A 14,754-nucleotide genomic window follows, 5' to 3' on the forward strand; every position below is an offset into this window, starting at 1 on the left:
CTGGGGATTCGAACCCGCCACCTTAGGTGTACGTGGCTGGCGCCTTAGCCGGTTGAGCTATAGGCGCCGAGCCATGTGCTTATCTTTGAATGTAAAAGATAAGCATTTTTAATAATTATGCAGGAATAATAATGGGCTCGAGGGAAACCAGAATCCATGGCCACCCTTCTATTTCAGCATGTGTTAAACAAAAACCATTGCTGTCCCATCAGGACACTTTTCTTCCACTCAAAGATTTCTGTTAATTATACCATCATATTTCCAGTCACTTGGGGTCAAATGCTGGAGTTACATCTGACTTCCATTTTTCTCCTACATTTGGTTTCTCAGGCCTTTGGATTCTAGATGAGATCATAAGGAAGAGATGAAAGACAAGAACAGGGCTCCAAACTGGATTTATTCTTTTAATTTCCATAGCAATCATCCTACTTCAGGCTCTCAATGGTTACCTAAGCCTCTTGACTGCCTTAGTTGCAACCTCTACCTATTCTAGTTCATCTAATAAAACTCCCCCAAATATAGATCCAATCATATCATTGCTATGCTCAGACGCCACTGAATTGTTGTAACAATCACTGCAACTTATAAAATGATTATGGTAACATATAAAATAATTATGATTATAATAATATAACAACTTATATTATCTACTTTATAATTTTTAATAATTCCTTTGCCTAAGAAGGTATCTTGCTCTACTCTTCTTAAAATCCCACCCATTTTAAACTATTTACATACAAATACATATATATATGTAAAATGTATATTACATATATAGAAAACTTCTAAAAGGACTAAAAGAAATATTCATATATTACTTTTCCCTCCTAATTTACTTCTGAAGAAACTGGGACATTTGTACTACAGAATTATCCCCATTCACAACTTTGCTGGTTGTATACCCATCACATCATTTAGAATTATGTCTTTGGTTCTTTGTATGTTCTGCAAGTTGACCAAATTCAGATTCAGTTTTTGGTCAGTGAATACAAGCATGGTATAATAAACTTATAGGGTCATCTCAAGTGATCTTTCTTCCATGAAGTTCAAAATACCTTTCTTCCTCATCTGTCCAAACAAACAAAAAGCCTATAATTCTCCTTTTCTAATGGCGATGGCAATAACCACCAAGAATTGGCTTATTATTTATACCTTTCTATTTATAAGTGGGGGAGGGAGTTAGAAGGGGGACTTTGAGGCATCAGGGAAATACAAAGTTTAAAAAATTTACATTACACTCTCTTATTATCGATTGGATTAGAAATTCCTGAAATCCCAAGAACAGTTTTATAAGACTTTGAAATCACTGGAGTCCCTGGCACAGTTCCCTAAACAGAGCAAAAGTACATTAGATACTATTTGGACTGAATTCCATTTTTAAAAACTTTTTTCTAGGAGATGGTTTTAAGCATACAGAAACCTGTGGTTAGATCTACTCATTATTTCTCTTTTAAAAGTGGCATAAATATTCTGAAATATTATTAATATATCAGGAAAAAGGTACTATTGTAATCCTTATTTTGTTTATACCTCATGATGAATGTTTAATGTTTATACTTCAGATAATTTTCCTAATTTTAGCTAACTAATGTGACAAGGAGTAGCACACTACAGTAGATCGGCTGTTTTAAGAGAAAGAATAAAATTGGAAAATACTGGTTCAGGAAGACTGGCTAAGAGTTTCAATGAGAAAAATAAAGAAGCTACTTAAAAGTTGCTCCTTTCTACAGCTCTAAAGGTTAACACTATGGTCTAATAATTTATACTTTTCTTTTAAGAGAGAATCTAGGTAATCTCCCCTGAGCCTCATCACTGTATACCTATGCCAGCAGTAGGGTCATGCAGGGTATAACTAAGGACTTCTTCCTTACATAATCCCAAAGTTCGGGGTCTGAACTGGGAGATCCCTTAATAGTCTACCTGTAACAACAGGCACCTCTACAAAGAGAAACTTCTATAGGCTGCTACTGTTGCTCTGATCCCAGAGAGCTGCCTGGTGTTAGTATATCATTACCAACACATTTAACCCACAGGGCTGAAGTTACAGTGTATGTCAACTTTTTTTTTTTTTTTGAGACAGAGCCTCAAGCTGTCATCCTTGGTAGAGTGCCGTGGCATCACAGCTCACAGCAACCTCTAACTCCTGGGCTCAAGTGATTCTCCTGCTTCCGCCTCCCAAGTAGCTGGGACTACAGGTGCCTGACACAACACCCAGCTGTTTTTTTAGTTGCAGCTGTCACTGTTGTTTGGCGGGCTGGGATGGATTTGAACCCACGAGCTCAGGTGTATGTGGCTGGCGCCTTAGCTGCTTGAGCCACAGGTACCCAGCCTATGTCAACTATTTTTGTGTACAATAAGGCAATATAAAAGAGATTAAATGCTGACAATCACAGATTATAAATAAGCCACTGAAGACATTTTATTTTAAAAACACTTTTATAGGCTTGATGCCTGTAGCTCAGAGGCTAGGGTGCCAGGTACATACACAGGAGCTGGTGGGTTTGAACCCAGCCAGGGCCTGCCAAACAACGACAACTACAACAAAAAAATAGTCAGGTGTTGTGGTGGGTGCCTGTAGTCCCAGCTACTTGGGAGGCTGAGGAAAGGGAATTGCAATTGCGTAAGCCCAAAAGTTTGAGGTTGCTGCAAGCTGTGATGCCACAGCACTCTACCAAGGGCAACATAGTGAGATTCTGTCTCAAAACAACAACAAAAACACTTTTATAAAAGCTGATATATTTCTTGCCCACTCCATAAATATCAAGAAATAAATGTACTTCCTATTTAGAAGTGAGACAAATAGGGTATCATTACATGCATCGCTTATCTTAGCCCCAGCTATGTAATTTCTTAGCCTAAAATTTCTAGAAGCGTATCCTAAGAATTAGGGGATATTCAATGGAGGATGAGGAAAACCAGAAAATGAGGACATTTACAACTGCTACCATATGATAACAGAACAGACAGACAATTTTTTCAATAAAGTTAAAATTTTTACCTTATTCTAATTATGTTAAAAGTGTTAAGTTCTTTTTAGAGACAAAAGGGCAAAAAAACACAGGTACATTTCACATTCTACCACTTACCACTTTGCCCTGTATAATCTTGATGCCACAACACTCTACCCAGGAGGATAGCTTGAGGCTCTGTCTCCAAAAAAAATAAAAAAATAAAATAAAAACATGTTAAAGTACCTTTTAATAGAGACACTTTAGCAAGAGGTTCATTTAGGTCTTGGTCATCCATTTGGGCATCTGCAAAGAGATAGAAAAAAAGATAATCACAGTAGTGTGTTAGATCTACCAATAAGATAGCTTAATCAAAATAAGTACTTGGAATTTATGTAGCTATCATATTTGAAGAACTAAAAATAGTTTTAACAAAATACCTAAGATTCAAAGGAGTGTGGCCCAGTGCCAGCCATATACACCGGAGCTGGCGGGTTTGAATCTGGCCTGGGCCGCCAAACAACAATGACAAATATAACCAAAAAACAGCCAGGTGTTGTGGCAGTCCTAGCTACTTGGGAGGCTGAGGCGAGAGGATTGCCTAAGCCCAAGAGTTTAAGGTTGCTGTGAGCAGTGACACCACAGTATTCTACCCATGGCGACAGCTTGAGACTCTGCCTCCAAAAAAAAAAAAAAAGATTCAAGGAAGTGATTTATAAATGGAAGCACGGCTTTTTCTCCAAGAACAAACTTTGAAATCTTCATCCCATTAACCTGTATACCTAAACTGCCAATAACATCTGAGATTTGCAAATATTAGGTTAAAACTTACCTGTAGTGTCGTCACTGCTTTTTTCCTTGCTTGGACTCAGAGTATCTGATAAATCAGATTCCTTTGCTCTTGCCTGGTTTTCTACGAAGAAAAAAACAAAAGTAAAATCTCATTACAATTAAATATCGTATTAATAAAACTACTTCAGTTTACGGATGCTTAAAAATCTACTGATATGCAAAGTAATTTTAAAACTGAAGTCACTTAATTTCTTACATCTTCATTACCTTTGCACAAAATGAATGCTGGTTCTTACATGTAGCTAATATTAAATTATAATGTGGGTCATGTCTGCTATACAGAGGGCTGGGGCTTTTGTTCAAGGCTGTTTACTTGCCAATTTGAAACAAAAATAAAGCAAGCTTTGCTAAAGTATCCAGAAAACTGCAACAAATACAGTAAAATTCTAAGGACAATGTGAACACTGTGTGAAGATGATGAAAAGAAAAGGCTCTATTATATAAAAACACTAACTAAAAAGTGCTTTAGTAATATTTATACTTATATAATAAAATTACTTTTTAAAAATAACAAGTGCTGGCTCTGCAGGCACCTATAGCTCATCAGCTAGGGCGCCAGCCACATAGACCAGAACTGGCAGGTTTAAATCCAGTCCAGGACTGCCAAACAACGACAACTACAACCAAAAATAGCCAGGCGTGGCTGGAACCTGTAGTCCTAGCTACTTGGGAGGCTGAGGCAAGAGAATTGCTTAAGCCCAAGAATTTGAGGCTGCTGTGAGCTATGATACCACAGTGCTCTACCCAGGGTGACATAGTGAGACTCTGTCTCCAAAAAAAAAAAAAAAAATTAATTAAAAAAATCACAAGTGCCATTTAAAATAGGAAAATTAATAGCCTTTGTTGTTGTTGAGACAGAGTCATCCTTGGTAGAGTGCCATAGTATCATAGCTCACAGTAACTTCAAATTCTTGGGCTTAAGTAATTCTCTTGCCTTAGCCTCCCAAGTAGCTGGTACTACAGGTGCCCTCCACAATGCCCGGCTATTTTTTGTTGCAGATGTCATTGTTATTCAGCTAGTCTGGGCTGGGTTCAAACCTGCCACCCTTGGTATACACATACATTGAAGTGGTAGGTTTGAAACCAGCTGAGCCAATAACCTTTATTTCTAAAGATAATATAATCATACTCAAATAACACTGAGAAAAAAACTTTCAAAAAAGTTTTGAAATTATTTGCAAGAGGTCTTTCTGGTCTAATGAAGACATCATGGGCATACTTTTAAACTAATTGCTCTCAAAAACCCTAATGAGAGACCCAACAGTTTATTAAAGATTACTGGCAATTACTAGCCCCCAGATGCTCATCTATAACGGTATTCTTTAGGATAGCATTTACAGAGAAGGTCATTTCTCTGAACCACAATCCTATAGCATTTCTCCATTCTCCATAAGGCCTCAGGCCAAGCTTTAAATGGCAGAATTTATCCATAATGTAGTTCCTGCATTAATTTCCACAGGAGCTTGTCTGATTCAGTCATACCAGATTCTTTTGTTTTTGTTTTTTTTTTAGAGACAGAGTCTCACTTTGTTGCCCTCAGTAGAGTGCTATGGCATCACAGATCACAGCAACCTCCAGCTCGTGGGCTTAAGCAATTCTCTTGTCTCGGCCTCCCGAGTAGCTGGGACTATAGGTGCCTGCCACAACGCCCAGCTATTTTTTTGTTGCAGTTTGGCCGGGGACAAGTTTGAACCTGCCACCACTGGTATATGGGGCCAGCGCCCTACTCACTCACTGAGCCACAGGTGCAGCCCCATACCAGATTCTTCAAAGGGCGGGGGCATGCCAACTCACGATGGCTGTAATTCTCTGAGTTGACATTTCATTAAGTCAACACCTATTCTCTCTACTTGGTCTATCCACTCTGTAAGATATAGCTTAAGCTTCTTCACCTCTAAGGAAGTAATTTCTCCAGCATGCTGCTCCTTTTTATTGCATCTTCTCTCTCTCTTTAAATTAACCATGCTCTAATCTATATCATTCTGTGTATGTACATATATTTTACTTCCTTGTGAGATTATAAATTCATTAAGCATATGATTATCTCTTATAATATCATGCATTTGACTTTTCCTTTTGTGGTTATATATATCAAAATTTTAAATGTGGTGCTACCTTCAGCAACACATATAGTAAAAAATTTTTAAATGTGCATATTCACTTCTAGTGCTTTTCCTAAGGAAATAATAAACTAAACACAGCATATATAAGGACGCAGTATTATTCATTCTACATATATTAAAGGATGAAAAGTATTCATGATATACTTACTACTAAGTAAAAACTTATGTCCGTTAAAAAGCAGCATGTATAATATGACCCCATGCAGATTAAAAACAGTATACATTTAGCTATAAATTTTTAACTGCGTGTATTTATTCAAGGTCTGGAAGAATCTACAATAGTAATATCAATAGTTTTTTCTGGAGGTGGGGACATAGTAGACATTTACTTTTAAATTTCACATAGTTATACATTGTTTGAAAAATGGGTAGTGAATATATGCTTTTATAAGCAACTAAATTAAGAGATATTTTTCACTTTGAAAGAAATTAGAAACATCTTAAACATTAAAATATTTAATACAATATTAAAATATAACCCGTTAAACTATTCCATATAAGAACATCCCAGAATTTGTGGCTTTACTTGTGAAATGAGTGATGAATTATAAGAAGTCTTTTGCTTCTTTGCTTACTGCTGTATGCAGTCAAAGGCCAAATGCTGAGAGATGGGAAGCTTAGATTAGAAGAGAAGTCACTAATTATGGAGGCCCAGGAGAATCTCACCTGTGATGTCTGCTGCATTCATAACATGCTATCATCAGATATTTCTGGATGTTATAGTTTTGATCACAAAGTTACAATCACAAACAAAAAAGGCTAACACAACTAATCTCTATATACAGATAGAAATGAAAACACTCCAGAAAAACAAAACAGAAAACAAGAAAATGGCTCTATACTGCTTTTAAAATTTTTGGCAATTTTATGATCTCAAGATATTGAAGTAAAGCAAGAGTGCATTTTTTTTTTTTGAGACAGAGTCTCAACTATGTCTCTCTTGGTAGAGTGCTGTGGCGTCAAGAGCTCACAGCAACCTCAAACTCTTGGGCTTAAGCGATCCTCTTGTCTCAGCCTCCCAAGTAGCTGGGACTATAGGTGCCCGCCATAATGCCCAGCTATTTTTTGGTTGTAGTTGTCATTGTTGTTTGGCAGGCCTGGGCTGGATTCAAACCTGCTAGTTCTGGTGTATGTGGCTGGTGCCCTAGATGCTGAGCCATAGGCATCGAACCAAGAGTGTATTTTCTTTTTTTCTTTTTTTTTTTTTTGAGACAGAGTCTCACTTTGTTGTCGGTAGAGTGCTGTGGGGTCACAGCTCACAGCAACCTGCAGCTGTTGGACTTAGGTGATTCTCTGCCTCAGCCTCCTGAGTAGCTGGGACTACAGGTGCCCACTAAAAAATGCCCAACTATTTTTTGTTGTTGTTGTTGTTGCAGTTTGGCCGGGGCTGGGTTTGAACTTGCCACCCTCAGTATATGGGACCGTTGCCCTACTCACTGAGCCACAGGTGCCGCCCTGAAGAGAGCATTTTCAAAAGTATTCTTCTGGCTAAGAAGAAACTTTTATTCTGTATTTAGAATATTATCCAAGAAAGCAAATTTGCTTTATAGATAAGGGCAAATCTTCCATCAGGATCTCACTAGAATGTAAGCTTCATGAGAGCAGCAGGGATTTTGCATGTTTCATTAACTGCTATATTCTCTGTGTGCAGGACAGTGACTAGTTCACTGTAGCAAGTCAAGTTAGATCCATCATTGCTGTGTTCCTGATGCTACAGTCATTATATGAAGAATGACACAGGACACAACAAATAAATGGTAGAGTATTTACTTCTTTCCAAAGAAGGTATCTGTTAGCTATACACCGATCCTAACTTTTCAGTATTAGAAAGCCATTACTGATTTTCTCTATAGTACCTCATCAATAAAATAGATATTAACAGTATTTAGAAGTAAATGAAGAATACCAACATCAATACTTAAACTGTTCCCAAATTGGGAAGCCTAATAACAAGGTGACTATTTGACCATAAATTTGAGTGTACATAACTATGGATGGGCAAAACAAATATACCATAGACCATTTCCTGTACCGCTGGAACCATTACTTAGAAAGAAAGCAAGACTAGGCTCAGGAAGGGGAAAGACAAACATTTCTTGGACACAAGAACAGTCCTTCCTGTTTTATAAGCAGTATTTTACTAAATTCCCACAACTCCTCTACAAGATAGATCTTAGCAATCCCATTTTACAAGTAAGGAAACTGAGGTTTAAACAACTAAAGGAAACTGCCTCATGGCATATGACTAGTTAGTGGTAGAATTATCTACTCATATTCTTTCTACTTCTATCCCCAAAGATGTTGTAGACACATAATCAACTGCAAATTGAGTTAGGGCTTAAAGGATATACAACTTACGATTATATTCTGCATTAGGTAAAGCAAGGTAATAGTAAGACTGGTAACAGCTATAACTATAACTGTTCTAACAACTGATATTTTCAATTCAAAAAGGAAAATTCCACCAAAAACATTATCAGTAAAAGTAGTTTTTAAAAAAGACAACTTAGACAAACCCAAAGGAAAAAACTTTATAGCTAGATTTAAAACATAAAAATGTAACTTATGACATAAATCACATTTATTTTTTTTTTTTTTTTTTTTTTTTTTTGAGACAGAGCCTCAAGCTGTCCCCCTGGGCAGAGTGCCGTGGCATCACAGCTCACAGCAACCTCCAGCTCCTGGGCTCAAGCGAGTCTCCTGCCTCCGCCTCCCAAGTAGCTGGGACCACAGGCGCCCGCCACAACGCCCGGCCATTTTTTGGTTGCAGCCGTCATTGTTGTTTGGCGGGTCTGGGCCGGGGATTCGAACCCGCCACCCTAGGTGTACGTGGCTGGTGCCCTAGCCGGTTGAGCTATAGGCGTCGAGCCCATAAATCACATTTATAGCCAGATTTAAAACATAAAAATGTAACTTATTTCAGAATGTATTAAGTAGAAGCACTAAGGTAGCAAGATACTTTTCTTTAAAAAAGCACTGTTTTTTTTTCCCCTCTAAGGCTCTACTTCTACTTCAAAGCACTAGCTATTCACCCAACTAATCTGACAGGTATTTAGGAGATGAGGTAAAAGCTATTTTAAAGTCTGTTCTCATATCACTTTAATAAGATGAAATGAATTGCCATATGTACTAAAAATAGTTCACTGTTCTGAGACTCAATGCTCACTTGCCAGAACAATATTAGTGATGCATACTCTATGCATTTTTTTCCCAAATATGGCATTTGCAATGCACAAAATTCAGAATAAAAGCCACCAGATATCTGAAATAACACATCCTCTTAAAGATTTTAAAGAGTCAAATGAATCGTTATTTTAATAAAACAGAATTAAGTAACTTAAACTTTTATCACTTATTTTAATTGACCAAAAGTATTGTGCATCTAGTTTTAAATTTTATATTACTGTAGTTTGATGAAAGTTCCATTATAATAATGAACACATCCTACCAAATTTATTTGCCTAATATCCCTGCGCATGAAAGTGACATGGTAATAACGATGCTTTAAAACTCACTTTTCCCTGAATCTGACAACTATAACACAAAGAAATCTCTTTGGTCAATTATTGGACTATTCATTATAAAATATAAGAAGATTCTACATTCATAAAAGTCATTACTTTGGTAAATCAGATTTAGATGTGAAAAATTAAGAGAATATTAAACATCATCAGAAATTTTAAAACTATACTAACCCCCAAAGTAGAAATGCAAGCACTTTCCCCTTAGGTTGTATCAGAAAAGATTTACATAGCGTTTGATTAAAACTTTGAAAGCAAAGCTGGAAATAACCTTGGAAGTCAGATTGCAACAAATTTTTAATATTTAAAGAAATCTATACCAAACATTAACATTCAAATACAAAATCCCTAGAAGTGTACACTAACCTTCATTATCCAAAAGAATTGTCAAAACCCACAGAAAAAACAAAAACCAAACCTTTTGAAAGCTTTGTTTCTTCTACTGCTTTGGTTAGATGACCCTCCACGATCAGCTTCTCTGCCAAGGAAAATAAACGTTACTATCCAAGCCCAAACTGAGCAGCATTTCCCTGAGCTGGGCAGTGTAACACATTCCATGACCAAATTTAAAGATGATAACATTACTGTAATCCTATGACCAAGCTTGAACAAAAACTTGAAGCTGGAAGAGCAACTAAGAGAACTCAAACTATGATGGAACAATCAGGTTAATGCAGAAAAATGGAGGTAGAGAGAGCAATTTGCTTTATAATCTCTTGTAGATTTCAACTTATTTAAAAAGTCTAGACCTTTTTATAAAGGAGTCAGAAGAAATAAACAAAGCAGCCCTCTTTAAATCAAGGCTATTAAGTTGAAGTACAGGAATTCTGAGAAAGTTATTTTATTTGAATAAAGAAGTAATAAAAATTATGTTATACTGATAAGTTTTTTTTTCCTGATAGTTTTTATAATCAGCAGAGATGCCTAGGTAACATATTTCATTAAAATTAATCATTTTAGAAGAGCTAATTATTGAAAGAAATTTTTAAACATTGTTTTGTTTTGTTTTATGAGGGCTCCTCTGTAAATGTACAATGTTACTTCTTGTTTGTTTTTTTGGGAGGGAGAGGATCTTGTTCTGCTCTAGGCTAGAGTGCGGTGACATAATCATAGCTCACTGCAACCTCAAACTTAAGGGTTCAAGCCATCTTCCTGCCTCAGCCTCTGGAGTAGCTGAGACAAAAGGCACGTGTACCATACCCAGCTAATTATTTCTATTTTTAAATAAAGACAGACCCCTAAGAGTCTGGCTATGTAGCTCAAGCTGATCTTGAGCTCCTGACTTCAAGTGATACTCTAGCCTCAGCCTCCCAAAGTGCTAGGATTACAGTCATGACCCACCACACCCAACCGTGATACTTCTTTATAATTCATTATTTATTTATTTATTTATTTATTTTGAGACAGAGTCTCACTTTGTCACCCTTGGTAGAATGCCATGGTGTCATAGCTCATGGCAACTTCAAACTCTTGGGTTCAAGTGATCCTCTTGCCTCAGCCTCCAAGTAACTGGAACTACAGGTGCCCACCACAATGCGATTTTTTTGGGAGACTGGGTCTCTCTTGAGCTCAAGCTGTGAGTTCAGGCAATCCACCTACCTTGGCCTCCCAGAGTGTTAGGATTACAGGCATGAGCCACCGTGCCTGGCCTATAATTTAGTTAAAGTCATATTTTCATATTCTGCATTCCATGAAGGAGGATAATATATCTATTAATCCTCAATTTGTTCTTTGCAGCATGTGAAATAATTTTTCTTTCTTTTTTTTTTTTTTTGTGCAGTTTTTGGCCAGGGCTGGATTTGTACCCGCCACCTCTGTCATATGGGGCCAGTGCCCTACTCCTTTGAGCTACAAGCGCCACCCCCGAAATAATTTTTCTATTCTTTTATTCTTCAAGCAACAGCAACAGGGTCTACACCCACCACTCAAGCACTAAAACTGCTTCAAGATTGTTATATTCCCTCCTCTGCCAAAGCCCATGGCTCCCTTTCAGTTTTCATTTCTCCAAACTTCATTTCTTACAAGTTCTTTGTAATATGTGGCATTTTGTCACTTCCTTCTTCAAAACAAAAAAACAAAGTAATAGTTTTAGATAATTTTAAAAGACATTAGTCCTATATAATATATAACATAAGCTGTCCTTTCCCTCCTCTGTCCTACTCCACTCCATAACTGAAATTCACTTTCTATAAGCACTAATGTTTAGCCATTTGTTCTAGTATTTACATTTATACTTCTAAATAGTATATTGACTTATTTTCTATTTTAGATATTATTTATTGACAATCTTTTATACATAGTTAAGTTATCGTAGGCCATTATCCTAAAGAGTTACATATTGTCAACCTATAAAAATATTTATATAGACTAATCATTTTATAGTCATATGCTGTGATTATATTTCCCTACTTATACACATTTAGTATATTTGGAGTTTACAATGTCTCATGCTTTGTTTTACTAATATTTTTGTTTGTTTTGTTTTACTAATTTTTAATATATCTCAAACACAACTCAAGTTCTCACAGAACTGTACAATATGGTCAAACACAGCAAGTAATCTTTCACATTGTATCATATTCCCCTATCCTCCCTTCCCCTGATTCTTTAATCCTCCTGTTCCAATCTGAGCTATACCCTGGGCAAAGTCCCCCAGCCCTTTTAAATCTTCCCTCTCCTATTTTATTCTCTTGTTTTAGTATAATACATTCTCTGATAATTTCCAGTCAGAGATAAAAAGAAAGGTAGATGCTTTGTGACTTTGTTTTTCTGAAAATTCTACTTTCACATTTGACTGATGGTTTGACTAGGTAACTCAATTCTACAGGAAATAATTTTACTTCAGAATTTAGAAAGCATTGTTCCACTGTCTTCCAACTTCCAACCAGAAGGTGAGTCTAATGACAATCTGACTTTTCTTCAGTATGCATGGTAGAGACTGCTTGTTCTCAGCAACACTTGGTCAGTCTGTCTGTTCTGGGCACCTACCTGGGAAGACTACACATTCCAACTCCTTAGCACTGAGGAAGATCCACAGAACTGATACTAGACAGGATGAAACCATTTAAGAAAATAGTTTCCTTTCTTTTTTTTTGTTGCAGTTTTGGCCGGGGCTGGGTTCGAACCTGCCACCCTTGGCATATGGGACCAGTGCCCTACTCCCTGAGCCACAGGTGCTGCCCAGAAAGTAGTTTTCTATGCTTCACTCATGCTCCACTGTAGGACCTCTAGAAATCGTGTGTTGACATGGCAAAAATCTTTTTTTATTTTTGAGACAGGAGCCTCAAGCTGTCCCCCTGGGTACAGTGCCATGACAGCACAGCTCACAGCAACCTCCAACTCCTGGGCTCAAGTGAGTCTCCTGCCTCAGCCTCCCGAGTAGTTGGGACCATAGGCACCTGCCACAACACCTGGCTATTTTTTGGTTGCAGCCATCATTGTTGTTTGGAGGGCCCGGGCTGGATTTGAACCTGCCACCTTGGGTGTATGTGGCTGGCGCCTTAGCCACTTGAGCCACAGGCGCTGAGCCAAGATGGCAAAAATCTTAAGATGATAAAGACACCATCAACCTAGATCCCTGAGTGATAATGTGAAACAGAGTATTCTCCTATACTATGGACATATAGTTTGAATCAGAAATATTTGGTGAATTACGCCATTAAGATGTCAGAGTTCATTTATTGCTGTATTCCAATTTAACTTATGACTAATACAGTATGAAATGCGTTGTTTCTCCCTGGAAGTTTCCAGATCCTTTGCCTTATCCCTGATGGTCTTAAATTTCATGTTCCTAAGTGTATGGTCTGTTTTTTCTTAACTGAGGTGAAATCCACATAACATAAATAACCATTTTAAAGTGAACAATTTGGTGGCACATAGCACATTCACAATGTTGTGTACTACCACCTCTATGTAGTTCCATAACACTTTCATTACCCAAAAGGAAATCCCATGCCCATTAAGTAGTTAAGAAGTTCCCCAGTTCCTGGCAGTTACTTACCTACTTGCTATCTCTATGGATTTACCTATTCTGGGTATTTTATACAAACTGAATATTAAAATATGTGGCTTTTTGTGTCTGGCTCAGTGTGTAGTCTTCTAAAGTATACCGTACTGAGCATTGGGTGCATCTTCTCAGTTAACAAGCTCCTATCTTTCAGCTCTAGGGAATTATCTTGTATTCTATTTAGCTGATAAATTCTTCTCTTTTATTTCTTTTCTCCCTCTCTTCTCCCAATCTCTCTTTTTTCTCTCTCTCTGGAACTCATTAAACAAATGTTGTATCTCCAGGATTAATATCCTCGTTTTCCTAAATTTTCCCTCTTTTTTTAAAAGAAAAAATCTCCTACCTTATTATATTAACCTGGAATATTTCCTCCACCCATTTCTCTAACCTATCTACTAATTTTTTTAAAAAAATCTGGTGTTATGTAAGTTTCTATCTGCACTCTGATCCTTTTTTAAAAAATGCCATCTTTATTTATTTCATCCAAGAAACATTTGATCTTTCTGGAGAAATTAATTATGCTTAATTTTTTTTTTTTAAGAGACAGGGTCTCACTGTGTTGCTCAGGCTGGTCTCAAAATTCTGGACTCAACCAATCCTCCCTCCCTGGCCTCCCAAAGTACTGGGATTATAGGCATTAGACACCATGCCCAGCCTAACTGTATTTTTTAATTATTTTTTTTTGCGAAACAGTCTCACTCTATCATCCAGGCTAGAGTGCAGTGGCATCATCATACCTCACCACAACCTCAAACTCCTGGGCTCAAGCAATCCTCCTACCTCAGCCTCCCAAGTAGTTGAGACTATAGACACGTGCTACCATGCCCAGACAATTTTTCTATTTTTGTAGAAAGGAAGTCTTACTCTTGCATGGGCTGGTCTAGGAACTCCTAAGCATATAGTTTAGTCAGAAATTCCAGTTTCAGCCTTCCAGAGTAGTAGGATTATAGGCATGAGCCACCGTGTCTGGCCATTACTATTGAAATAATTTAAGGTTAGATCTAGGGAATCACTAGTGGCCTGTAATTAAAGGATTAAGAATATATTATTTAAAAAATAAAGCCTGTCACTATTGAGCCTCAAACTTCGTGTAGAGACCTCAAATCTTTGGGAGTACTACAAGTCACTAGCCTAAGACATGTAATAAAAGAAAGGGAGATCTGAGATCTCTGCCTCTGACTCTATCTTCTTCAGATACTCAAAAACAGAACTTCATCTAATGATAACTGCAGGTTTTGAAAGAACTATTTATTGTGGCACAGCTGAAAGACAGAGAGTCTTTTCTCAAATTCTTTTTTTTTTTT

General features: G+C 37.2%; 1 protein-coding gene across 1 annotated transcript in view; it reads right to left on the bottom strand.

Annotated features, from left to right (window-relative positions):
* Positions 1 to 14,754, bottom strand: part of SLMAP (sarcolemma associated protein) — a 172,316-nt gene that overhangs the window by 25,525 nt on the left and 132,037 nt on the right. The window contains exons 15-17 of the mRNA XM_023510665.1: positions 9,863 to 9,922; positions 3,781 to 3,861; positions 3,195 to 3,254 (exon numbers count right to left, since the gene is read on the bottom strand). Coding sequence (XP_023366433.1) covers positions 3,195 to 3,254; positions 3,781 to 3,861; positions 9,863 to 9,922 — 201 coding nt within the window. The remainder of the gene's footprint in view (positions 1 to 3,194; positions 3,255 to 3,780; positions 3,862 to 9,862; positions 9,923 to 14,754) is intronic.

The sequence above is a fragment of the Otolemur garnettii genome, unplaced genomic scaffold (genome assembly GCF_000181295.1).
Source record: "Otolemur garnettii isolate 467f Iridium unplaced genomic scaffold, OtoGar3 scaffold00015, whole genome shotgun sequence".
Lineage (NCBI taxonomy): Eukaryota > Metazoa > Chordata > Mammalia > Primates > Galagidae > Otolemur > Otolemur garnettii.